General features: G+C 36.6%; 1 protein-coding gene and 1 non-coding gene across 7 annotated transcripts in view; both read left to right on the top strand.

The window, feature by feature from the left end:
• Nucleotides 1–5891: 5891 nt before the first annotated feature.
• Nucleotides 5892–27672, top strand: part of elf1 (E74-like ETS transcription factor 1) — a 42564-nt gene continuing 20783 nt past the window's right edge. For 2 of the 6 annotated variants that reach the window (XM_053630412.1, XM_053630407.1), the window contains exons 1-2: nt 5892–6933; nt 11462–11534. Coding sequence is in view for 1 of the 6 variants with exons in the window: in XM_053630411.1 (XP_053486386.1) it covers nt 17296–17328 (33 nt within the window). In the remaining 5 variants the exon portion in view is untranslated. Of the gene's footprint in view, nt 6934–11461; nt 11535–14897; nt 17329–27672 lie in introns of those variants that run through there. The other 4 variants (XM_053630409.1, XM_053630410.1, XM_053630411.1 and 1 more) reach the window with 4 other exon arrangements.
• trnae-uuc (transfer RNA glutamic acid (anticodon UUC)) lies at nt 6124–6195 on the top strand. The gene has a single exon. It is a non-coding gene; the product is annotated as a tRNA-Glu (tRNA).

The following is a 27672-nucleotide window of genomic DNA, read 5'->3' as shown; positions in this document are numbered from 1 at the left end:
ATCAGGTGAAATGCTTCAGGTGAAACCTCTGCCGACAAAAATGTTTAAGATTACGCTAACATAAAACCAAAGTGAACCTGGCGCGTGTTGTGTCTAAACGCAGGTTATAAGCGACTCAAACTCACAGCACAGACAGAGATGGAGTTGGTGTGGAGCAGCGCTTTCTGTGGATCGGGCCACTCAAACACTGAGGAGCCACACACACTCTGAGTGCAAACAGTCACATGGCTTTACCATCTCAAACAGCAACCAACCAAAATAAAATCTAAATATTCTTTACGGTGTCAGTTCGGTTGCATTTATAAGACCTTTGAAACTTGAATTTAAGAAATTTTAATGCTAATTAAGGCCTCATTTTTACATTAAGGTATTTAAGACATTGTAAGACTTTTTAAGGACCTGCGGACACCCTGTCTAATGTAAAGTTAATTAGAAATAATGGAACAGTACCTAGATTTTGAAATTGTTAGCACTTAAAATAATTTATCTAAATGAGCTTAAAATGCATAGTGGTGTAAATATATATATATATATATATATATATATATATATATATATATATATATATATTTTTTTTTTTTTTTTGCTGAAATGACACAGTATTTCAAGTAAAAACTTTCCTGGAGAAAATCATATATGTGGGCATTTACAACTAAAGTATTTTAGATCATATTGCTTAAACTTCAATGTGGAATATGCTTAAAAATTTGTAATTTGTAAAAATTCATTTGTAATCTTATCACGATAAGATTTGAGTCAAAAGATTGATGGATATAACCAGTTACCATGTTTCTTATGATTTTCATGTGTTTTTATTTTATTTTTGTTAAAAATAACTAACTTTTGCCATTTTATTTTTGTGAGGATTACAAATACACTTTTCTTGTTGTAAAGGCAGGTGACTCATGACTAATTTAAACATCTTATTAATTATTTGGTTTTATCTGTTGCAATCTATGTGTACAGTATTACGTTGTTCTTATCTTTCTAAAAATTTTGAATCTTCAGCAGAGTAATAGTTTACATCTAAACCTCAACACCAGGGAACACCTTCTTTTCTTGATTGGGTCAAATGGTGTTTCTGTATTCAGTCTGTGGTCAGCAAGGATTTCTTGAATAAACAGAGTCAAGAAGATTTCTTTGCCATGGTCCACTCTTATTTAGTCCCACATTTCATTATTGATTACAACAGGTCTTAAACGATATGTTTAAAATTGGAATTGCAGTCTATGGAAGTATTTTGCAGACAATATTCAAAAGCAATTGCAAACTGTATTTCCAATTGCATTTCCTATTTGTGGATGCATAAATTGACATAATGGGCTTTTAACATGTCTTTCTATAGCGTGATAAGCAATAAGGAATCAAAAATTGGCTGAACTATTTACATATTTGTGAACTGACAACTGTTGCACATATTTCTTGTGTCCATAAATCAGTGGACCATTAACCTATGGACCTGATCTGTGCCACACACAAAGAGGACACTACAGTATGTTACCATGTGTGATGCCAACTTAATATCTCCAAAAACATTGATTTTAAAAGGACCTGTTATGTTATCTTTGATAATGTTATATTATGTTTAACAATATTTTTATCGTCCACTAGATGGCACTGTTTGTCTTGGATCGAGCCAAAGAACACTTTGAAATACAACTTTATTTGTAGTTTTTCTGCATGCTGTAGCCATTTTAATTTGGCGGAGTGAAGAACACGCGTTGAATCATTTGTGTAAAGTCTGGAAGAAGCTTTTCTTGTGAGGTTTTTTTTTATTATTCATCTTTCTAGTTTGTAATCTTTTGTGATTGTATTTGGTGAGTTTTGCTGTTTGTGACAATCTCCTCTCTCTGTCTCTTGCTCTTTGCGTGTGTGTGCATGCATGTGTGTGGTGGAGAAGAGGTGGGACTGTTGACGCACTGTTCTCCCCCGAATGTTTTGCCTTTCGTGTAAGTATAGCAGTCTGCGAAATGCAGAGTTGAGTAAATATAAACAGGTTGTAGCACTGTTCAGGAAAAAAAAAAGTGTATTTGTATTATGTATTCTCAGTGCTGCAACACTGAGTTATAGCAGCACAAAGTCATTTAAAATAATGTTATAGCAGCACAGAGTAAATCAAATGAATATTTTAGCAGCAGGAAATCATTCAGATTAATGTTATAGCAGCACAGAGTAAATCAAGTTAATGTTATAGCAGCAGTAAATCAAATGAATGATATAGCAGCAGGAATAAATTAAAAATAATGTTAAAGTTGCATTGTAGCAGCACAAAGTAATTCTCCAAAATGCTCACTGACTCCTGATTTTTCTCTACAATGATCATTTGTGGAAAATTACAAAAATGAACTTAAAATCTGCCATTGATCCAAATGCATTGAAATGTTGTATCTGTGAGATACATTTCTCTACCATGTAAATTTTTAAATGGTCTGCAATCTTGAGGAGGAATCTGCCATTGCTGCTTGCAGCTATATTTTTATGTTGCTATTTATTTTTTATCTTTCTTTTCAAGTTACACATGACACGAACTCGACTGTACTCAGAAAAACTTCAGAGTCCGTGCCAAGTTTGATTACAAGTTTACCCAAGTTCGTTCAAACAGTGCATCCGGAAAGTATTCACAGCGCTTCACTTTTTCCACATTTTGTTATGTTACAGCCTTATTCCAAAATGGATTAAATTAATAATTTTTCTCAAAATTCTACAAACAATACCCCATAATGACAACGTGAAAGAAGTTTGTTTGAAATCTTTGCAAATTTATTAAAAATAAACAACAAAAAAAGCACATGTACATAAGTATTCACAGCCTTTGCCATAACACTCAAAATTGAGCTCAAGTGCATCCTGTTTCCACTGATCATCCTTGAGATGTTTCTACAACTTGATTAGAGTCCACCTGTGGTAAATTCAGTTGATTAGACATGATTTGGAAAGGCACACACCTGTCTATATAAGGTCCCACAGTTAACAATGCATGTCAGAGCACAAACCAAGCCATGAAGTCCAAGGAGTTGTGTGTAGACCTCCGAGACAGGATTGTATCGAGGCACAGATCTGGGGAAGGGTACAGAAACATTTCTGCAGCATTAAAGGTCCCAATGAGCACAGTGGCCTTTGTCATCCGTAAATGGAAGGTTTGGAACCACCAGGGCTCTTCCTAGAGCTGGCTGCCTGGCCAAACTGAGCGATCGTGGGAGAAGGGCCTTAGTCAGGGAGGTGACCAAAAACCCGATGGTCACTCTGACAGAGCTCCAGCGTGTCTCTGTGGAGAGAGGAGAACCTTCCAGAAGAACAACCATCTCTGCAGCACTCCACCAATCAGGCCTGTATGGTTGAGTGGCCAGACGGAAGCCACTAATCAGAAAAGGCACATAACAGCCCACCTGGAGTTTGCCAAAAGGCACCTGAAGGACTCTCAGACCATGATGAGGCACCACTCATCACCTGGCAAATACCATCCCTACAGTGAAACATGATGGTGTCAGCATCATACTGTGGGGATGTTTTTCAGTGGCAGGAACTGGGAGACTAGTCAGGATCGAGTGAAAGATGAATGCAGCAATGTACAGAGACATCCTTGATGAAAACCTGCTCCAGAGAACTCTGGATCTCAGACTGGGGTGAAGGTTTATCTTCCAACAGGACAACGACCCTAAGCACACAGCCAAGATAACGAAGGAGTGGCTACAGGACAACTCTGTGAATGTCCTTGAGTGGCCCAGCCAGAGCCCAGACTTGAACCCAATTGAACATCTCTGGAGAGATCTGAAAATGGCTGTGCACCAATGCTCCCCATCCAACCTGATGGAGCTTGAGAGGTCCTGCAAAAAAGAATGGGAGAAACTGCCCAAAAATAGGTGTGCCAAGCTTGTAGCATCATACTCAAAAAGACTTGAGGCTGTAATTGGTGCCAAAGGTGCTTCAACAAAGTATTGAGCAAAGGCTGTGAATACTTATGTACATTTGCTTTTTTTGTTTTTTATTTTTAATAAATTTGCAAAGATTTCAAACAAACTTCTTTCATGTTGTCATTATGGGGTATTGTTTGTAGAATTTTAAGGAAAATAATGAATTTAATCCATTTTGGAATAAGGCTGTGACATAACAAAATGTGGAAAAAGTGAAGTGCTGTGAATACGTTCACAGCAGATGCACTGTAATTGGACTCAAGTCCGGGATTGATTACACCAACTCTACTGCACCGACAGACGCTGACCCATGCCAACAATCACCAACATTTAAAAGTTGGCCATTGGATTTAGAATGTTGTGAAACACAGCTGTGATGTTCACACTGCCACAACAGACACCAGCAAACTTTTTTATGGACACTCAGACTGGTTGAAAAATTAAAGATCCTTTTACCACAATCAAAATGTTACTATTACTAGTATATTTATGCATCGTTCTTCTCCTGAAAAGAGGAAGAGTGAAAAAAAAGAGGTTGTGGCTGAAGCCTTGGTTGTTGCCATGTAAGAGACAGGCACTTATTTAAAATTATGCAGAGAACTGCAGACAAAGGATGTGCAAGGCTTTCAAAATTTTGTTTGGTTTGACCCCAAGCAGTTTCAACAACTCTACGAAAGACGTCTTAAGCAACAATTATTGGCACCCCATGAATTCATACGAGAAACATATATTTGCCCACAGTTAAATATGGTGGTGACTCTTTAATGTTTTGGGGCTTTAATGTTTTTCTGCCAGAGGACCTGGACATTTTGTTAGGATACATGGCATAAATGAAAACCTGACTGCATCTGCTAGAAAGCTTAAAATGGGCCACGGTTGGATCTACCTGTGCGGTGAACTGAAGAGGCGAGTCCACCAGCGTGGACCTCAAAATTTTAAGGATCTGGAGAGATTCTGTATTCTGTATTCTGATAATTCTGTATTCTGTTATCTTGGCAAAGGGAGGTAGCACAAAGTATTGACTAAAAGGGTGCCAATAATTGTTGCACACCTATATTTAACAAAGATTTTTTTTTGGATAAACCTGTGATTTTTTTTTGCAATTGTTTGATATCCAACAGCCTTCTTTGCTCATATTTACCAAGAGTGCCAATATTAGTGCAGGGCACTGTATATGGTAAGCTAAGACCATTGTTAGGCCATACATTATGAACAATAATTTTATGCACATGTAAGTTTTAAACATTTGTTGCGATGTCGCTTCTTACTTCATGAAACAGAATGGCATACGGTTAACGGATTATCCCGATTAATATCAAAACACGAGATGATCCTCATCAGGGGTCAAAATAAACAATTTTGTTTAAATAACACATCGATACATAATTTATTCTCTTATTTCTGATTCGTCCAGAAATCTGTCATTCCACCCACAACAACGATTTAGCACTTATCACACCTGGTGCACGGGCTTTTGTTTCTATGGAGTTTTCAGGGACACTTGCCTCATCGTCATGGCAACGATTCGTTCCCAGGTCAAATTACGTCAGAGTTTGTTGGAAAATCATACCACACCGTTCAGACATTTCACGACCGACAGATGCCTATTGAACATGTTCAGTCGGTGAAAACAAACGCCTATCAACGGCAACAGACGCCAACAGGGGTAACACACTGATGAGACAAAAACCGACAAACGTGTCTGCTGGCGTTGGTCAGCGTCTGTCGGTGCATTGTGAACTTAAGCTTTAAACATAACAAAGTGAAAAAAAAACATGGACGACTTCATGACCCTCTTTCTTAAGCAACAAACTAGCCAGCTAACTGAAAAGTGATGCATATTTTCCTCCTCAAACAAGATCTATATTGTCAGTGTTATCGATTTGGCAAGCGAATGTGTTTGTGTTGATAGATCTAACGTAAACACTTGTATATACAGCACAACTTGTTTAAAGGAAAGAAGTGCTACTTTGTTTACTTGTGATTCTGTTCGTGGCCATGTTGATTTGACGTCACTCCGTTAACCTGGGGAGGAAGTGAGATTACCCCAAATTGACGATTAGGAATTTAAAAGTTGGGGGATGTTTTCTTTGGCTTTTCCTGCTTGGATGTTATGATTACAAGTTGCGACCTCGTGTCGAAGAAGATACTATAAATAATATATATTGTATTTCAACAAATATAGACAGGACCGATGCAATGAGTTATAGATTCCCATATGGTCTAGCGGTTAGGATTCCTGGTTTTCACCCAGGCGGCCCGGGTTCGACTCCCGGTATGGGAAGGTATGTTTTCTTTGTTGCGTATTTATTACACCTAGATGCCAGGGTGAATTTTATCTTTTGTTAAACAACAGTACACTTTTCGTTCTATAAGGAAGTAGAGTCTACATATATTTCCCTTTAATTAAAGTGACACCGAATTATAACACCAAACAGCCCACCATCTCGTTAATGTGCTTTCAGATTAGAATCATACGATTTTACAAGACTAGGGATTAATTAAAGCCTACTTCTAGAGGCGAAGTGTAATTTTAATTTACTACAAACTACATTAAACGTAGCATAGTCTATCAGCTATAGGCGTGGTTTTAGCAATATTTTAGATATTTTAGCAATTGATTCGGTCTTCGTTTTACTCAGTGCCGGTAAGGTCAATGACGGGCTTAATGTCCGGCTTGTCCATTATAGGCGCAGGCTCTCGAGCGTTTCTTGCTGAGTGAATGTTGCCCAGTGGGTTCAGAGGGAAAGTGTGAGTCCTCGGAATTCCCCCACGGTCCTCGTTCAGGAAAACAGTGGAACCTTAAGGCAGGCACGAGTGCACAGAGAAATGAACTGCGTGACACGACCTACAGCAAAGAGAACCAACAGCCTAACAGAAGAGTGTCTTTTCCTGACAACCGGACAACGAAGGCAGCATGTCTGCATTTTTTGGAGCCGCTTCATTAAAGTGGATTTTGTATCTATCATTGCTAGCACGAGAGGCTTGAAACAGTCAACTTTACAAGATCGTACATCAAATGGTAAGTATGTTTTTTCCTTAACATAACATCGTAAAGTTTATGTAAAAGACAGAATATTAATAAAAGTGCTGCAGACATTTCCTTTTGAAGCTCTGTTGTTACAACGTATGGTAACATTTAATGTAACATAAACATACCCAACAGCCACCAACTGGGCTACTAAATTGCAACTGATTTATAGTTCCGTTTTCTAATGTTTTTTCCCCCCACTAGTTCAAACGGTCCTCGAATTTGTCATAATACCACGTTGAAATAAAGCAAAAGATTTACTACCGCAGTTTTCTCCTCATCAGAGTAGTTCACGGACACTGAGCTACCAGCGTGTTGGAAGATGCCCTGTCAGTCCTCAGAGCCAGGGCTTCTCTAACTTTTTGCAGGCAGGGACCCCGTTATTTTTAAAATAAATTACACGGTCCCCTCCAAACAAGTTGACATTATTTATAGGCTGACTTGTTTTGAGTTATGGAGGTTTGGCTTAAACCCAGTCAAATGGCCAGAAAATAGGCTATTAACTATAAGCTGAATCATAATTATCATATATATATATATATATATATATATATATATATATATATATATATATATATATATATATATATATATGTGTGTGTGTGTGTGTGTGTGTGTGTGTGTGTGTGTGTGAGAGAGAGAGAGAGAGAGAGAGAGAGAACTATGTTCAATATAATTTAAGGTTAATATGTTTTAATATAATTTCAGTTCTTATACTTTGTTGCTGAGTTTCCCTACATCTGTTAATGGCCCAGATGTTTGTTTAAATGTTTAGATTTTCAGCCTAAGACACAAAAGTTGAAATATCCCATTTTTCTAAGGCCATTTTGAGGAGGAGAAATTTAAATGTTGTTGTCTTACTTTGGGAGTTTTTGGTATGACTCAGAACAGCCTGTCTGTCCAGAAAGGACGTTATCCAGTTTTCATGGCCCCACCTTTTCAATGTCCCCACATCCCAGTGGCCAGAAAGCTGGAAATTTCAGTCTTCTGAAACCAATTAGACTCAGTAAGGAGCTCTAAATATACCAACAACAGTGTAGTTGCTCTCTAACCCAATGCAAGCTGGGTTTTGTTCCTGGAAAAAAGTGCCTTCAGTGCATTAGTCCTCTTGATTTTTTGTACACTTACATTTTTTTTTATACAATTGAGCAGTTGAGGACTAAGGGCCTTGCTCAAGGGCCCAGCAGTGGCAGCTTGGTGGTGCTGGGATTTGAACTCACAATCTTACAATCAGTAGTCCAATGTCTTATTAGATCCAACACAGGATTTTATGTTGCTGGATGACAACAGTAGGTATGTGGGCCACATTTGTGAACAGGGAAACTGGAATATTCTTATTCCCATTCTAGTAACTATGACCATCAAGTCATCTTCAGCTGAATACAAACTGAGGAATAAAGGAGTGTCAGAAGACAGTAGAAGGCCCTGACTCATGCCCTGACTCGAGCACTCTATTCGAGTGCTCATGGACTGATGGTTTGGAAATCATATAAGATGTGATCTAATGGGGTGGTTATTGATTTGTCTGCTCATTTGGAGACATTTTTCTTTGTACAAAACTGCATCAGCAGGGCACTATGGGCTCAGACCAAAACAGAAACAATGAGATGAATCATACTCACAGACCAATATCACTTAGATATCTAGAGCTAGCACATATTTTGGGGTGGGGAGGTATCATGGTCTCATTCCTGAGACCATTTTTTAAAGGTTGCCTACTTGTTTGATATATATGTTTAATCAACAAATAATAAAATGTGGACAAAATAAAAAGGCCTCATTCCCTTGATATTTCAGTTAACTGAGGTAGACCAAACAAATTAAGATTATGTCTTCCACAAGGTGGCATTGTTCATATATAAGCACATGGTTTGTCACATGAGCAAATTTAAGAGCACATGACATTATTTGTTGCGAAGAGACACACTGAGGCTTAACTACAACTGACAAAGAAATTTTCCTATTTTATAATTTGTCTCAACATGTGCTTTTGCTTAACTTTCAAAATAGAAGTGAACTGTGGTCCTGGACAAAGAAATAAGGACACTGTCATTGGTACATGTTATTACATTTCTGTTAAAGAAAAGATTAAAGAGAGAACATGTATTAACACATAGACACGTACAAGTATGTGTGATTCTGTGGGCTAATTCCAGTTCTTCCACACACTCCCCACACCCCTGATGATCTTTAGTTAGGCTTAATTCCGGTATTTTGTCACCCTTCATTAATATGAGCAAAAAGTAATATAACAAAGGAACACCACAAGCAATGAGTTATATTTTGACCTTAAATCAGGTTAGTTTTATTTTAACACAATGTTATCCATAATATATATAAAAATTGTAATAAAACATAAAAAATAGAGCATTTTTTTTTCTGCAAAGCAATAATTTTAACAATTAATGTGTGGTGGAGCTGAGCTTCTTCCTGTAATGTCTAATAAAGTTGTAGATAACTTATAGAGGAACATTTCACACACCTTTATATTCTAATGCGCATGTGGACCACACATATTCAAAAGGGTTCAAATCCAGAGACTGAGATTGCCATTGCATGATTCCATGTAGTCCTGTTTTTCATGAAAAGTGTTAAAGGTGTACATGGTAAAAGGTTCCATTTGCTGTAATTTGACCACAATACAAATTAGCACAATGGCTCAGTTGGTGTATTGGTGTAGTTATTTCCATTTTGCTATATCTCTAATTTGTCTCCACATTTTAGCCTTTGCAGGTGCTGCCACATTGCCGAATAAAACGTCCTCTCACAGTCAATTGCTTTTATTTCCAGCAAATTTCTTAACACGTGTAAATATTTGTAATAACATAAAAACATTCAACAATTGAGACATAAACTGAACAAGTTTCACAGAAATTTGACAAACAGAAATGGAATAATGAGTCCCTGAACAAAGGGCGGGGGGTCAATATCAAAAGTAACAGTCAGTATCTGGTGTGTTCACCAGCTGCTTTAAGTGCTACAGTACATCTCATTCTCATGGATTGCACAGGATTTGTCAGTTCTGCACAGGGACATGGTTACATGTAATTTTCCACTACAAGGACGATCAGCTGTCCTTCCTGTCTCCCTGTAGCACTGTCTTAGGCGTCTTACATTACAGACATTGCAGTTTATTGCTCTGGCCACATCTGCAGTCCTCATACCTCGCTGCAGCAGGTATATGGCATGTTCACGCAGGTGAGCAGGTACACTAGGCATCTTTATTCTGGTGTTTTTCAGAGTCAGTAGAAAGTTCTCTTTAGTGTCCTAAGTTATTGTAACTGTGACCTTAATTGCCTACCGCCTGTAAACTGTTCATATCTTAAGGAATGTTCCACAGGTGTATGTGCAATAATTGTTTATGGTTCATTGAAGCATGAAAAACATCGTTTAAACCATTTCTGATAAAGATCTGTAAAACTTATTTGAATTTGACAAAATTATCTTTAAAATACAGTCTCCTGAAAAAGAGACAATAAATTTTTTGCTGAGTATACATTCTAACATTATATATATATATATATATATATATATATATATATATATATATATATATATATATATATATCTCAAGATTAAAAGCAAAAAAAAGGCTTGAAATATTTCACTTTATATATATATATATATTTTAATCTTGATCATTATGGCTTACAGCTCATTTAATCTAAAATATATGAAAGTTCCACTTTTGAATTAAATTACAGAAAAAATAAACTTTCCCACATTATTATAATTTTTTTGATATGCACCTGTACTAAATCTCCTACCTAAAGTTGTTGGGGCATTTATAGCATTTAACACATGCCCTTATCCAGAGTGACTTACATATTATTATTATTATTATTATTGTTGTTGTTGTTGTGGTTGTCAAGGTATTGATAGATATTAGTTTCTATCCCACCCATGTAGTATCAACACAACCAGCCACTGCACATGTTGGTGTTTGAGTATTTATTTATTTATTTTTTAAACAAATTGCTAATTTAAGTGCTAAATGAAAATGCGTGTACTGTGTTTGCAAGGACATATCATATGAATAGCCAACTCGTGATATTCATCGAATTTTGGTTTGCAAGTGAAGTGAAGTATAATTTAGATTAGTTTTAAGGCCAGTTTGCACTGAATGTGCTTCTATTTTAACAAGCCTTTAAAAACTACACTGGTTACAACAGAGATGTGATAGACACCTTTTCCACTCATGCTTGTAAGTGAAACATAAACTCAATAGAAATCCATATATCTTACAAAATAACGTGTTCTGTACACTGTAAACACACGTTTAGTTATAAGGATGTCATGAATTCTGAACATTGCAAAGCGTTTATATGTTATGATAATTTACACAAACATGGAAAAAACAAAAAACACAAATATACTGGTCCCACTATTCCACAGTTTTATGATGTTTTTGTTTGAACTGTTTTGTAATTGCAGACTAATCATTCCCTATTGGTAGTAACACTGTATAAAATGATTCTCTTTCTCCTGTGTGCTCTCTGGCTGGTTGCCCTGGCGAAAGCTCTGGCTGCTGAGGTCCTGAAGAAGACCAAAACAAGCAACGTGTCATATCGTGTGGCAAAACCAGGCATGAGGTACACCTGACTGTGGAACTGTAAAGATATACAGAAGTGCTTGAATGTTTGTGAACTCTTTGGAATTTCCTATGTTTCTGCATAAATAGGACCTATAACATCATCAGATTTGCACACAAGTCCTACAAGTAGACAAAGAGAACCCAATTAAACAAATAAGACAAAAATATTATACTCTGTAATTTATATATTGAGGAAAATGATCCAATATTACATATTTTTCAGTGGCAAAAGTATATGAACTTCTGCTTTCAGTAGCTGGTACTCCTTTGTGCAGCAAAAACTGCAACTAAACATTTGTGGTAACTGTTGATTAGTCCTGCACATTGGCTTCGAAGAATTTTTGACCATTTCTCAGTGTTGAACAGTTTCAACTCTACGATGTTGGTAGGTTTCCTCACATGAACTGTTTGCTTCAGGTCCTTTCACACCATTTCTATTGAATTAAGGTCAGGACTTTCACTCTGCCATTCCAAAACATTAACTTTATTCTTCTTTAACCATTCTTTAGTAGAATGGCTTGTGTGCTTAGGGCCGTTGTCTTGCTGCATGACCCACTTTCTCTTGAGATTCACTTCATGGACAGATGTCCTGACAGTTTCCTTCAGAATTCACTGGTATAACTCAAAATTTATTGTTCCATCAATGATAGAATATTTATGCAGATATATAAAAAATTCTAAAAAAAACAACAACAAACAAACAAACAAAAACCCAACCTTTCAAGCACCAATGTAAAACAAATTAAATGTGTTCAATTACTAGGAAAACTGACATTCTCCAACAATAATGTACATTAACAGATTCGAATTAAATAATTTGAGCCAATTGATTGTCAAATTAATTGTAAATGCAAGATAAACTGGAATATTCAACAATTTAACTAGGTATCTGTCTCTAGTACTAGTTAATTATTAAACATTAAACAGTTAATGTCTGTCTCAAACCAAAAAACAACATCACCACATTCATCTACTGATAACTGATAATCAAATGGCGAAGTTGCCAAAGTAGACTAAAATTGAAGGTGCTGTTGCTAGCGAATATGGAAACATAGCTGAGATGTGTCAAGTATGGATTGGTCAGTTCTTTATGTGATGCATCTAGTGGGAATTTGTGGTAAATTGTTCTGAGGATTTTCATAATAGTTTAATATTCCTAATGGTTTTGACTTGCTTCCACTGTCACTGCATATTTTACAATGTTCATAAAAAAGACTTAAGAACTATATGTTATCTTGCTAAGTATCTAGCCTAATGAAGAACCGTGGCAACATTTCATTTGGAAAAATGTGACATTTGTTTACTCGCAATCTCCTCCTAGCATCTCTGCTTTGATAAAAGCACAGTACAAGGACAGGGATAAAGTAGTTATATAATGGTATAGATTTATAGATTATGGTTTATTGTATAACCAATAATTATGAAGTTTGTCATCTCTCAATTATTTTTTAAAATTATTTTTAGTAAGCCAGCAGCTTTAAGAGTAAGTGTATCACAATCTTGTGGAATGTTTTCACACTTGTTGCTTTCATCTGTGCTCTAACAGTGTAATTTGTACAAATTGTCATGTGTGTCTTGATGATACCCTTAATTTAATTAAAGTTTTTTGCTGACCTCAGAGGGTTAAAATTCTGTGCATTTCTCACTGTGACCCCTGAGAGTTGCTATCACCCATGCTGGTAGAGAATGTAACTGTCCTCAGATTCCAGTGACTAATGAAATAATAAGCACATGACTAGTTTTAGACTTTTTTCTAGCCCAGTTTCTCTTAGTGATGAAATTAACTGCATCACCATACTTGCACTGATTTCTTGCTCAAAAATACTTTTGTCTTAAATGATTTAGTTTTATTCCATAAACTGTAGGATGTGTGTTTTTGCCAGTGTTTCTGAGACACAGCATTCATGTGTTAAGACATGTAGTTGGACTAAAGTCTTTTTTGTGCCTCAAAAGGGTGTTGGAGTTCTGATGGGCTGTAGTAACTTGGGGCAAGTGGTTTATTTAGGCTATAAAGGAAAGGTATGACTTTGCACTTAATCAGCATGAGCACATGATCAAGGCTAGCCTTCATGAAGACAGTTACTAACCCCATATGGTCTTAGACAGAGAGAGTTTGCAGTTTAAGTCTGACTGACCTCTAAACCTCAATAAACAGATTTACATTATGCTGTGAAAAGCATTGTCTATGAAATGACTCTAAACCTGCAATTTGTGAGCACTTGTGCAAAAATATAGAGCAGGTACATAGGGTATTTACCCTTTACCTTATCTATATACTGTATTTGATAACTATCAGAATATTCCTTAGGCTTAGCTAAAATTGTCTACCAAGTTATATTTTTATTTGGATAAACTGTTTTGGGTCAGAGCATTTCCAAAATGGCACATCTTGTTTGGTGTTTCTGGTATACACTGGTTCGTACCTACCAAAAATGGTCCAAGGAAGGACAACTGGTGAACCAGCAACAGGGTCATGGGCACCCAAGGCTCACTGATGTGCATCGGGAGAAAAGGCTAGTCCATCATTGTACAGACCAAGTACTCCATGACCCACTTTCTCTTGAGCTTCACTTCAGTACAGATGTCCTGACATTTTATTATTCAGAATTCATTGTTCCATCAATGATGGCAAGCCGTCCTAGCCCAGATGCAGCAAAACAGGCTCAAACCATGATACTGCCACCGCCATGTTTCACAGTTGGGATAAGGATCTTATACTGGAATGCAGTGTTTTCCATTCTCACAAACAAAACACTGCTTATTTGTCCATGTGATCTTTTTCAAACTGCAGACTGGCAGCACTGTTCTTTTTAGAGATCAGTGGCTTTCTCCTTGCAACCCTGTCATGCACACCATTGTTGTTCAGTGTTTTCCTGATGGTGAACTCATGAACAATAGCATTAGCCTATGTGAGAGAGGCCGTTAGTTGCTTAGAAGTTACCCTGGGTTCCTTTGTGACCTTGTGGACTATTACACAGCTTGCTCTTGGAGTGATCTTTGTTGGTTGACCACTCCTGGGTAGCAGTAACAGTGGTCTTGAATTTCCTCCATTTGTACGTAATTTGTCTGACTGTGTATTGGTGGAGTCCAAATTCTTTAGAGATGGTTTTGTAACCTTTTTTTCAGTCTGATGAACATAAACCACTCCTTTTCTGAGGTCTTCAGAAATTTCCTTTGTTCATGGCATGATACACTTCCGCAAACATGTGTTGTGAAGATCAGACACCTATTTTTACCTGCAAATTAACTGCTAATCCTAGAGGTTCCCATACTTTTGCTACTCACTGATATTTAATATTGGATCATTTTCCCCAATAAATAAATGACCAAGTATAATATTTTTGTCTCATTTGTTTAAAAGGGTTCTCAATGTCTACTATTAGGACTTGTGTGAAAAGCTGATGATGTTTTAGGTCATATTTTTGCAGATATAATCGTTTGCAGAAATTTCACATTTTCAAGCTCTGTATGAAATTATACCCAAAAAGTTATTCAGGCCCATAACACATTTTGCCACATGATCTGGGGTGATTGTATGTATGTTATGGCAAAATTTCATGAGAAAGGGCTTACCAGCCTTTGATTGCCAGCCTTCCCCTCAGCAAAGATATGTGAAGAATATGAGAGATTGTTGTCACATGCAGGGAGTGACCAGTGCTTGCCAGATATTCCTGCAGTTCCTTTAATGTTGCAAGATGAACAAAACCAAGATGATATCAAGAAAATCCTACAGGAACAGCTGATCTTTATTTAGGGTTAACCAGAATCACTTAACTGATGACAGGTGTATGATAATTATTTTTGAACATAAGTTTGAATATGACTAATTAATTTTGAGCACAGTCACATGCACCATTTTAATAGGGTGTGCACACTTATGCACTTACGGTTATTGTTTTTTTATTTCTCATTCTTTTCTTAAAATATCACATTAAAGGTGGAAAAAGATCTGATATGATTTATCTTGGTTTAATTGTTTTTATATCACAAAAACCTGAAATTTAACAGGGGTGTATACATTTTTTGTGTCCATTGTGTATGCGTGTGTGCGTCTGTGCGTGTGTGTGCATGTGTGTGTGTACGCGCGCGCGCGCGTGTGTGTGTGTGTGTGTGCATGCACATGTGTGTGCATATTGATGCAGATGCTCATTGATTTCTTGCATATTTTGCATTACAACTTTCTCAAACTGAGAAGAAAATCTCAAAACACACAATCTCCCCTATTCCAAGCCTTTTCTAGTCACTGAAGTATATTTTCTCATACACTCAGGCAGGTTCTCACTTGTAAAGCTGTTTTGGATTGCAACAAGCATTTTCTGTGCAATACATAATGTGCTTAATCTGGTTGACTCATCTTCATCTGTGGCATTTGAAGTATACAGACATCAGATTTTAGGTTGCCTAAGATGTTTTATGGTGTTTAATTAACTCTTAAGTGCATTTAAGTAACACATAATCACACACATGTGTAGAGACTCAATAAGGTTACTATTCAAATTTTGCTGAGTGTATGTTGGCCTGTTTGTCATTAGCATATAGTCTAATGCGTCTAGATGCGTCTCAGTTCTCACTAAGCCCCACCTCAGACCCCTAGCTTCCTGTTTGTCAACTGGATAGTCTCAGATAAAACTCATGTGTGCTCACACATGCTTAAATGTGCACACAACAATGCAAATGCATAAATACAGACATGAATGTGAACAAATGTATGAACATGCCAAAAGAATTTAACATGCACACATAAGCAGAAACACAGATCCATATGTTTATGGAAACTTTCAAGGCCTAGTCAGGTGTAGCCATTATGAGGAAAACGAGTGCTGAGCATGGCATTTAAAGACTTTGAAATATTGGCATAGAGTCTGACACCTGGTGGTAGAGTCCTGCACTCTAAACACGTATTATACAGAAGTCCCCCCCTCCCACAGAGTTTATAACAACAAGGTTAAGAACAGTGTGCTTTCCACAGGCAGGTCAAGTGGCACTGTCTCTCTAGGTTTATAACCTCTGGATTCTTTATATGGTTCTCATGTTAGACGGAAAGCCTCCTCTGCGGCCTTTTCTGTAAGCTTATGAGGCCACACCCCTGCTTTTACCTTTGAGCTACCTGTCCCATTTTCATTGCTGGATGAGTGTAAATGGAGAAGGGAAGAAGAGTTTCAGTGAATTCGATGTCCACTGAGTCATTTTACTGTAGGTTGTTGAAATAATCTCCAAGCTCAGTCTTGGACTAAATACTCCCACTTTATAGAAACGAGTCTTATATTTTGATGCATAATTCAAGGATTTTTGTCTGCTGGGGTCAGATATTTGCCCCAGTCTCCCCTCCCCCACTAAGTTCCCCAGCCAATCGAAACCACCCCCAGAGCTCACCTGAAGGGATTTGCTTTTATGTCCCGCCCTGTCTGCTGATTGGTTAGGAGAAAATGTTCTGCTTCACAGCTCAGCGTCCCAGTGGTTGCTTACACACTGACACAGAGTGAGAGACAGAGAGCAAATTGCTTCACCATACTGGTCTGACAAAAAAGAGAAATTGCTTAGAAGCCATTTCTCACTCTTTTATAGTTTCATTTTAACTTTATCTCTTGTTGATGAGAGTGGGATAGGCAGAAGGTCACTCGGTGTTCGGTACCTTCAGCATGCATTTCTCGTTGCTTTAGACACACCCCACCCTTGGGTATTTTTTTTCTCCTGCCAACCTTCTGTTTTTTCTCTCAGTTTTGTTGTAATTCAGATCTGACAGATCCTCCACCGCAAACATGGAGTGTGACAAAAAGACCTGTTTTGCTGAGGTTAGTGACTAAAATCTAACTTTGTTTAATGTAATTATTTAGTTTTACTGATCTATATCATGCATTACTATGGAAATTATTGGTTTATAACGTGTACGGGATTTATAGAACTGAAAGACGAGTGATTGAGGTTAATAAATACTTTTTCCTTTACTGACGTATAAGTTTTTAATCTACTTTATGGCAAGTTGTGAAAAACAAGCATAATTGGTGATTCTGTTTGGTAACAATTTTGTAGGTTTCCTTTTTGCCACATGTAAAACGTCATTGCCTTATATGGGTCGCTCAAGCAAGGCAGAGAATCATGTTCTGCAACCCTGTTGACCAATCCCATGTGACAGTTAGAATGACTGGCTGTGTGAACACAGAATTTTCTTTTGTGATGGTGCCTAGAATATACTAATATGAAAGATGTACAAACTATATTGACCTTATAATGTCAAATGAAATTAAATGAAATCATATCTACCTTATGTGACCTTTGGTCAGGTATGGTCATTCTCTCTGTTGTTAAGAGTTGATTATTCTTGGTCTCTTGGTCCCCCAAAATTTCTCATCATAGCTTATCAAGGCTACATCTGTTCACTGGCGCCTTGCTTAAATGTTGTTAATCCTGTTGTACTGAGAACAAGCAGGTTCTCAATATGATACAAAGCCATGTGATTATAACCTATACTTTACTTACTTTATATAGGCCCCTATTACAACAAATAGATTCATTCGGTTTTGCTTCCTCTTGTATAACCTGTTCCTCTTCTGTGGATGGTTGGAGTCAGTTCAGTTCAGGCCGCTTCCAATGTCTTTCCACATAGCATTCTGTATATGCACGCTGGGTTCATATCACAGAAATTGCCATTAATTAGAATATTTACATACTTCTCCTACTAGGACGACTCGTTCTACTTTATTATTGACAGAGCACCAAAGCTTTGTTTAAGGTTGTGTTGAGAAGTTGTTGAGAACTTGTTCATCTTCTATGTATATACAAATGCACTCTCTGTGAAATATGTTGTAATTAAAGATTAGATTACTCTACCAAGGGCTACCCATGTCCAGGACACATGGGGTAAAGGTTTACCAAGCAGTGGTAGATTCAGCTTTGTTTACCTTCATATCTCCTTAAACCTCCAATAACTTTGGAATTCCTCATGGCCACAGCTCTCTAACTATGTCCCCCACCTTTTCTTGTCTAATTTGTGTTGTAAATGAGCTGCAGTACCTAGAATCAGGCAGCAGCAAAGCACAGGCCCTGCAGTTGAGAATGGCTTTGTTTAGAGTTTCTCTTTGAGGCTGAGTTTCTGTCACGATGGGCGGGGTGGGCAGTAGTGTCAGGTTGGTTCCTCACACAATGCACTGTCAACAAGTTCCTGCCTGTAATGGGATCATTAGGCCCTGATAAACTGGAGAGGTGGGTTTTACACTGCTTCAGCTGGACTGGCATAACAAACACTAGAGGGCTAGGTAGATGAAAACAGTATTTGTCTCCCTCTATGCAACAATATTGTTGCATGGCTGGATTTTAATGGATAGTTGGAGTGATGTAGTGAAATCGATATGCAGATTTAAATTACACACGCTGTCTTTCATCTTGACTTTCAAGGATGATTTGGAATGGAGTTGGAAAATTTGTGGGTGTTAAAAAAACCTGTTGGACTGATAGTTCTGTGGAAGGAATCTCCTCTTCTTTCAGATTTTCGGTGAGCTTTGATGTATATTTAGTGTCCTGGTAAGTTCAAGCAACTTAATATAATGTTAATGTTATATCTTATTATAATGAACCATTTTTGCCTGAATCCAAATGAGATATTCATTAAAGCCAGCATGGGAAAAAAATACATCACTACAGAGTATGTTAACAGCTCCCATGTAATGTCCATTTTATTGTCTTGAGGTGAGAGTAGTCAGGCCGTCTGGCTGTGTCATTTTGTCAACTCCCTTTTGTGTGCATGCTACTTGTGTCTGGAGTCAATTTGCATCACATTTCCATAATGTTCTCCCTCAGTTTCATTGAGCAACGCACATTCTCAGTGTTACAACTGTCTGAATACTGAACACTAAATGATTTTAACAAGCTCAGACTGGCATGCCTCTACAGTCAGGTACCCAGAGTAAGAGCTAGGTACCCACTGCCCAGTCACAACATATTTTAATCATGCATTTTTTTGCAAAAGCTTGAGGTAAATGTGAATGTCATAGTGGAATGACTCAGTTTGCATCATCAGCACACTTCCATTTCCTTGGTCTTGTGACCTGTAATAACTTGTTTGTTTAAAAATTAAAAGGTGCTAAAAAGATAATGTTAGAAGCTAGTATTTTTAAGTGCCTTGTTGCAATTGACTTTTTGGTAAGAACTTACCCAGCTCTCAGCCACATTTTTTCTGTCTTTTTCCCTGAGCTTTACAGGATGGTCTGGTAGTTTACAGCACTCCAGCAGGCCAATAAATGTCCTGATTGTTGCCCCAGCAGCCCTGGCCAGGGCAGAAGGAGTTTATTGTTGGAATAACTTGTTACAGCTTTTGATAACACTTCATGGTAAAGCAACATAGAAATGGTGGAATGGGTGTGGTCAGGGATAAGCTTGGCACCATTAGAAGGGCATAGGTTGACATGGAATGCATGCAGGTTTTCCAGGACTCAGGATAAGGCCTGTTAAAATGTTTTAAGGCTCTTGTGCCTTTGATTATGCTTTCCTGAAGGGGAAAGACATTACTAATATGTAATGTTATAAAACTGACCAGCTTTTTTATTATTATTTTTTAAAATTTATTTAAAAAAATTGTTCAGTTGAAAAGTTATTCATCATTGTCACTGTGCTTCATAAGATCTGAGAGACACATCATGTGTCAAGATAGTTGACGTGTTAGACCACTTCCCATGTGATCACACTGCTTGCTATACTGCTTAGATACTATATGTCATGAAAATATCACATAGCCTAGTATCTTCCCTCTATCATTTTCATGTTACATAATGATAAATGCAATAATTTGCAAACTCGTTGATATGACAAATACTGTCCTCATGGATAAAACAGATGCATGTTTCTCCTTTATGTGTATGTAGGTGTTTTCAAACCACTGTTTAACATGTATTTCAATGAAAAACAAGTTACTAAAGAAGAAATGATTTCATAGAGTATTAATGGAATGCTCATATTAATGAATATTCACTGCATCAGTTCCTACGATTCAAAGATGACATTTGTAGTGCACAATAAAATATTTTCATCAGCTACCAATTTAATTGAGTTTCACAGTATTGGACACCAACAGCTGGAGTGTTGGCTCTAATCCAGAGTCTGTGCTTTATCTGCACAGGTGAATGTGAAGGTGAATTGTGAAACATATCAAAAGTCAAACCCATCACCAATGATTGACATATTCCACTTACAGAAATATCAGAAAAGAGTCTGCTTCAGTTTATCATGTGATGAATCTCTCAAGGTCTAATGTTCCACATAGATTTTGTGATCAGATCTTGTATTTAAAATGACACTCACTTAACACTTACACTTAGCATTTACTGCAGTTTGACAGACTATAAAGAGCCACAAGTCTCAGGTTCCAAAAATAGAGATAACAAGGTTTATAACAGTTATAACTAGGTTATAATAAAATAGTTATAAAAAAGTTTCTGATGTCTTGAAGATGTAAATATTATTTTCCCTACAAGAGGAACTGATGTTAGCATACTTCAGTGCTTTGCGATTGAAAAGTTGGACAGAAAGTAATTAGTACCCTTACATTCCAAATGCAGTGAGACCAAATACGTAGCCATTAGAAATGCCCATATTTTGCTGTGTAATCTTGTGTAGAATTATGTATATTGTCTAATGACTGGGTTTCCATTTCATAGTGATAGAGGGAAATTTTCAAAACTTCATGAGGATCTAAAATGAAAGTAATCTGTTTCTGCAGCACATACAACATACATTTTATTGATTTTATGGGGAATTGCATAATTGAGGCCTGGTCACTTATTTCCTGGTAGTGTATAAAGGCAGAAGTTAAACCTTCAGCCACTTATACAGTAGAATTAATGTAGTCCCATACCTTTGTGCCTACAAACAGGGTGCAAACATTATTTCAGTTCACTGAATTTATTTAATAAATGTAGAAAACATTACATGGTGGAAGGTATGGTTTTAAAAACACTCTGAAATGTTGCCAGGGAAGTTGAATTCCTTTGTCTTTTATCCTGCATTACAGTCCTCCATACACACATTTGTTGCAGATTTATCTTTAAAATGCTTATGCTGTGAAACTTAAATCTACAGGATGTTGAAATTTTACCCTCTCTGGTAAAAACATGCTATTGCACATATAGCTGCTCGCAAAACGTGGGTTGTGTGGCATCGTTGACCACCATATGAATTAATCTCACATCTCCAAGTGCATCCATTCAGAGAAAATTCAAGGCTCTGTCCCAATCCATATACTGCAGGTATGCCTATGGCACTGACAAACTATTTAGTATGTTAAGTATTACTGATTTACATTTAAATGCTGCCATTTCCTCAGTATTGTGGATGCATTATGAAATATTGTGCACATCACTGTGACTCACAGTCACTGAGTACCAAGTTAAAGACCAAAACCTCTTTAGGTTCAAAGCTCGTGGTAGGCCTGTGTCAGTCTACATCAGAAATGGTTCCACATATCTCTGATATGGTAGACATGAACTAGCCAGCTAAATCTAGCGAGCTAGCTAAAAAAACAGCATAGATAACAAAAAATTTCACATCTCATCACTTCTAATGTAGCAGATGACTCACTGCTACCTGACATAACTGAGTCAAAAATACAGAGAAAATCACTAACACCTCTCATTAGTCTCTAGCATTCATGATTCTCTAGGACAACAATTTCACAGCTGGACAGCAATAAAATTACATAGCAAGGATAAATCAGCTGATTATCATCTATCGTTCTTCCCAGCAAGTTATAGAAAAATCTTGCCTGTTTAGCAAGAAAACAAATCCATCAATCCTGAATTATTTTTTCTTATATAAATCAGACTTGTTCTGTTTGATTTGTCTACATTTATTCTAACATTTATTGTTTATAAACATATAGTTTCAAATGACTTAGAATGTGCTTTTATTGAATGTCTTTAATCACATGGTTGACACACTTTATATTTCAATACATATATTGAGAATCTGTTGCATATTTATTAATATTCATTAATCTAATATTTTTGGTTTAAATTGAACAGAGGACACAGTTAAAAAATTATTAAGTATGAGCAGTCCACTTGTGCAAAAAAGACAAATTATATTTGATTTTATGGCATATGAGGCTTTTGGTTAAACCAGTGGTTTATGACCTTGTGTTAGATTGTTGGTCTTTGTGAGCAAATTATATGTTGTACTGAGCCCAACATCCCTTCTCAAATATTGACCTGCACCAAGCCACCACCACCACAGAACAAGAAAATTCAGATATGCAATTTTGCCCTCCCTTGAATGGCCTTTGAAAGCAATTTGTCAAAAAGTACCCTTTTTTAACATTCTCATATCATGTAATTCTTGCAACAGTAGATTGCTTGATGTTTTATTAGCTTCAGCAACTTTACAGGCGAATTGGGGGCATTGACTTTGGTGTGTTGTGCTTCATTATTCCTGTGTTTGTCAGTGATTACCTTGTAGAGCTGTTTCTTTCTGAGCAGCTTTATTAAAAGCACAGGTGATGCCTATATCTAGTTTCTCATGAGCTCATTTTTCATGTTGTGTCACTTGATTTATAGTGGTAGTTAAGTAATGTAATAATGGAGATTCAGTTGTATGTTGCCTATTTTCTATTAAAGGTAGTGTTATTATTAGGGTTACACAGAAACTATGTAAAAACAGTAAGAATTTGTCATTAAATAGAGTACAACTGTCACTGAGAAATGCTATACAAGGTGGTGTGCATCATACATGTGCATTATAGTGTACAATGCCAATAGGTGTATTTATATCTTGACTGCTTTTGTTGACTGCATGGTTACATCAGGGTCGTGGGTCTGTGATATGACTTTTCCTTTTGATATTACTGTGGTTGCTGGGAGCCCTACAAGAAAGGTCTTGTGATACAAATATGAGTATTCTAATTTGTTGTGATTATTACACTTTAGTAAAAAAAAAGTAAGTAATCAACACTGATTTTTATCTTTGGAATGAAACTGAAATCATAGACTCCATGGAAACTGAAATCACAAACTCCATGTATACAGTTCTAAACTCAAAGCAAGTTCTTCTTTACATTTGGGAAGTCAGTGCAATGCATGTTTGAAATAATTATGTCAGCCCCATAGCATTTTATAAAGTATTCTGTTTAGAAGAGTACCAGGTGTGATTAAAGCAACAAATTAATTAGCTTTGGTTTATTATTTAATTTATTATGTATTGATAAGAGACTTGCTAACCTGCTATAAAGCCGTATTAACAGGAACTTGTTATAAAGAAATTAAATTAACTTTTTTTTTTCCTGACCCAAATGTAGTTGATCAGCCAGCAGTTATTTGGTGTCTTAAGTTCTTTTAGTTTTTCTCTGTACCTAAATGGCAAAAGTAGACAAAGGAAATTTTTAATTTCTTGAATTGCACCTGCTTGCTTCCCTTCCTCCCTCTAAGGCAGTGAGGAAAATGTACAAGGAAAGCAAACAAGGACAAGATGAATCAAGGACAAGGATGAACCAAATTAGACATCCTTGTTCTCTGAAGCATTGCCTTAAAGGGACTTATTGATCAAATTATTGATTTCTACTATTGTACTATTGTTGTATCTTTGAATAGAATTACTTTTTGGGGGCTGTTTCCTTTAATGCATTTATACTGTTCACTTATATCACATGCTACAAAAAAACAACTTCCGCAGGAAGGACCTGAGTATACTTGATCTAGAAGCCTCCTAGCTCCTCATACCTTGATTCCTCCAAATGCATTTTATGAATTGGTATGTCCTAACTGATTGCGGATTTTCAGGTCACAGATTGAAGGGTGTAGGATCAAGGAATCAAGGTATCAGTTACTGTATTGGGATGCGCTCCTTGTTTGGCAAGACTTTGTTGATGAAGTTATATAAAATAATAGTAAGACCTTATATGAATTTAAATTCAAATTGGAACCATATTATCATCTGAATTGCTTTCAACACACAATTCCACCAACTTTGGCCAGGAAATGTATGGCCTCTAATCGGTAATACAAATACAACCAGTGTTAGTTTGCCAGTTGCTTGTGTGGACTGATACCAAATTATTTGCTGAAAGTGATTCTAACTTAAAGATGGCTGTGCCCACTGCTTTTATATACAGCATTATGTCACACAATGTCAAAAACCACATATGCAAGTTTATATGTCAGGCAGCTGTGTGATTTTAAGCATACTAAACTGGCCGCCTTAAGCACAGTTCAGACACCAAACATATATTTGACTGCAACAAATATTTGCAGACAAATAAATACATTAATTTTAAAATGTTAAAAGTTATTAGCACTTTTTCTATTAAGTCTCTTAACATCAATAGATTTACCTGGCTAGACAGGTGCTAGTCAGTGTGTTCTGTCTTTTTACTGTGGTAAAATCTTTTATTTGAAGCACACACAAGTAGCTAAAGTGACCTGATTACATGGAACAAAATCAGGATGGTTGGCAAAATTGCATAACAATGTCCAGGAGAGTTGATTAAGGAGAGTTGATTAGTGTTAGCCATTGAAAAACAATGTTTAGAGGGAAAACAGCTAATATGATTACACCACTCCTCATAAATTAAACACGAGTTGCCTTTTTTAAGCTGTGTCTTAGACCACTAATTTAAGATGACAATGACAGCCTTGATGCCAATCTCAGTGGTGCAGTCTGAATAAGTTTCCTGTAGTTACTTCTGCTCTGATCTGCTAGCTAGCACTGCTCAGAGGCTAAAACTGAATGCAATAAACGAGCATGTGCTCGTTCACTCTGTGAAGCAGTATGAAACCTGTTGTTGTTTAACCAGATCACTGAGTACTGGTATGAGCCATGCTCTTACATTTTCATGCTTACATTAACCTGGGATTAGATTTGTAATGTCACAGTGATGAATGAATGTGGAATGATATTAAATATGTGAAATATGCAACCTAAAAACATTATATGATCTTGGGAATATGAAAATGATATCAGTAGTTGTGCTTTGAAAGTGCAGCTTGTTGGGCTGATGTGTGTGCAGACATCAAGCAGCTTGTGTCCAGACCTGTTTGGAATGCATTCTGCATTTAGCAAGCCAGCTTCAGCTTCTCAGCAACTTCAGCCTATATACTGTATGTGATTCCTCAAAACATTTTTAAGTATTCCATAGAGGATTAAATCTTATGTTTTCTTTTACCTTACTTTTTATCTCAGCCTCTGATGGCAGTGCATTTTGGTATATGTGAGAATCAAAAGTCCAGAATACATTGTAATTTGATGTAGAAAATCAGCTGTGTTGTTCAAATGCAGCCTGTTTTATGTAGCGGCAATATCATATTGTACTTTTGTTTTCATTGTAGCTGGAATATGTGGGTGTGTGGCAGGCATGTTTTGCTGGTATATTCACGTTGCCTTCTTCAGTAGACATATGCTGTAACATGTTGGTATTGGTATGACAGTAAACACATGGGCGAGTCAAAATGGTGCGCGTGGCGCTCTTTTGCAATATTATATTTGCTGCCTGCAAACCCAGAACATGGCTAATAAAACCTGAGGAGAGTAGTTTTTACATGGCTTTGCAATGTACAAGATTATTCTAGGTATTTCTATGAAAAATAGTATACTGTGTATACATTCATCCTATCGACAAGAGTGGTTTAGTGAATATGAAAAGTGGGTTATTGATTAGAAATTAAATAATAATTATCTGCCGTTTTATTCAATACCGTACAATGCTATGCAGTACCATGGCATAGAATCCATTAGATGAACTTTACCAAGGAATGTCAACTAATAAACATCTATGGCTTAAAGTATGTGAAAGGCTCATGATTTGAATAGCTTTTGGCCAAGGTTTGAAGTCTGGATAGAGCTCTAATAGTTTGTTCCTCCAGTTCTGTCATGCACTGAATAGTTTTTTTCACTGAAGCCAAAACATATTCTTCACATTGAGATAGCTAAGTTATTCTGATTGCTTTGTCTCTGTCTTCTTTGTTTATTTTAATTAGCTCATTCAATTCAATTCAACTAATTCAATTAAATAAAGAAAATAAAGAAAACGTTTTTAACATTAATGTTTTATACAAATACATATACAGATATTAGCTGTAGCTATATTGCAATAGAACCAATTGCAAATAAAACCCTATATTTTAGATTTTAAAAATGCTATGTATCAATGAACAGTTATTATAAGTAGTTATTTTATTTGTGTAGTGGTACTACTAGTATAATTTATCATTTGTAGTCCCACATGTCCCAAATCTATCTTGTGTTTCAACAAATTGGAGAACACATCTTTACAACCTTCTGCAACAATTTCCTGTCTTGTTTTCACAACTTGGGTAGTTCTTCCTATCTGTGGCATGTGGCCTGTTGCCACATAGTAGAAATAGATCACTCTGAATGTTGCTAAGCCTATTTCTTTAGAACACAGCCTGCACTTATCAAGTTCATGGTTTCAGAGTTGACGGTTGAGTAAACGTATATAAGGCATCATCTTATATACTAACATTTCAAAACTTTGGAAAAAAGTTAAATCCATTCAGTTATTCATATTTTTGTAAAAGTGCATGAGGACATGGCATCCATTTAGAGGAAGTAGCTGAATGTTATGGAACAAAAGATCTAAGCACTCAGTGCGATGTGAGAGAGAGGAAGTGAGTAGTGGTGCACCATGCTCTGTTCCTTTTCATCTGTTTCTCAGTACGTACACAGCCTATGAGATGCATGATGTATTCAGACTCAAAGGCTCACACCCTTTCTTCATTGATTTACTTAATTATTGACCATGTTAACAGTACAAGTATACAAAAATGTATCTTTTACATTATAAGTACATAATAGTAGATTAGGATATTATGTGTAGCATGTGCATAACACATGCATAACATCATCATTTAATAAATATTTCAACAATATTTAATAAATATTCAATGATTGCGATCACTGTCAGCTTACAGATGTTGATGTCAGCTGACAGAACTGAAAAATATTTTGTTTTATATGTAAGAGAAGCTTTTTGAATACCACCTTATAAGACACTTCTGAGAACTATGGTTTTCTGATTTTCCTCATAAAGGATGATAAGTGAGGATAGTTAGTGGTTCACTTCAAAGCTCAAAAGCTAAAGCTGCATGGTCAAACCAGACAAGTCTGCCTCCATATTCTATAGGTATTCTCTTTCATGCATA

Source organism: Ictalurus furcatus, chromosome 8 (assembly GCF_023375685.1).
Source record: "Ictalurus furcatus strain D&B chromosome 8, Billie_1.0, whole genome shotgun sequence".
Lineage (NCBI taxonomy): Eukaryota > Metazoa > Chordata > Actinopteri > Siluriformes > Ictaluridae > Ictalurus > Ictalurus furcatus.
The sequence above is the reverse complement of the archived record's forward strand: the minus strand, read 5'-3'. Positions and strand labels throughout refer to the sequence as shown.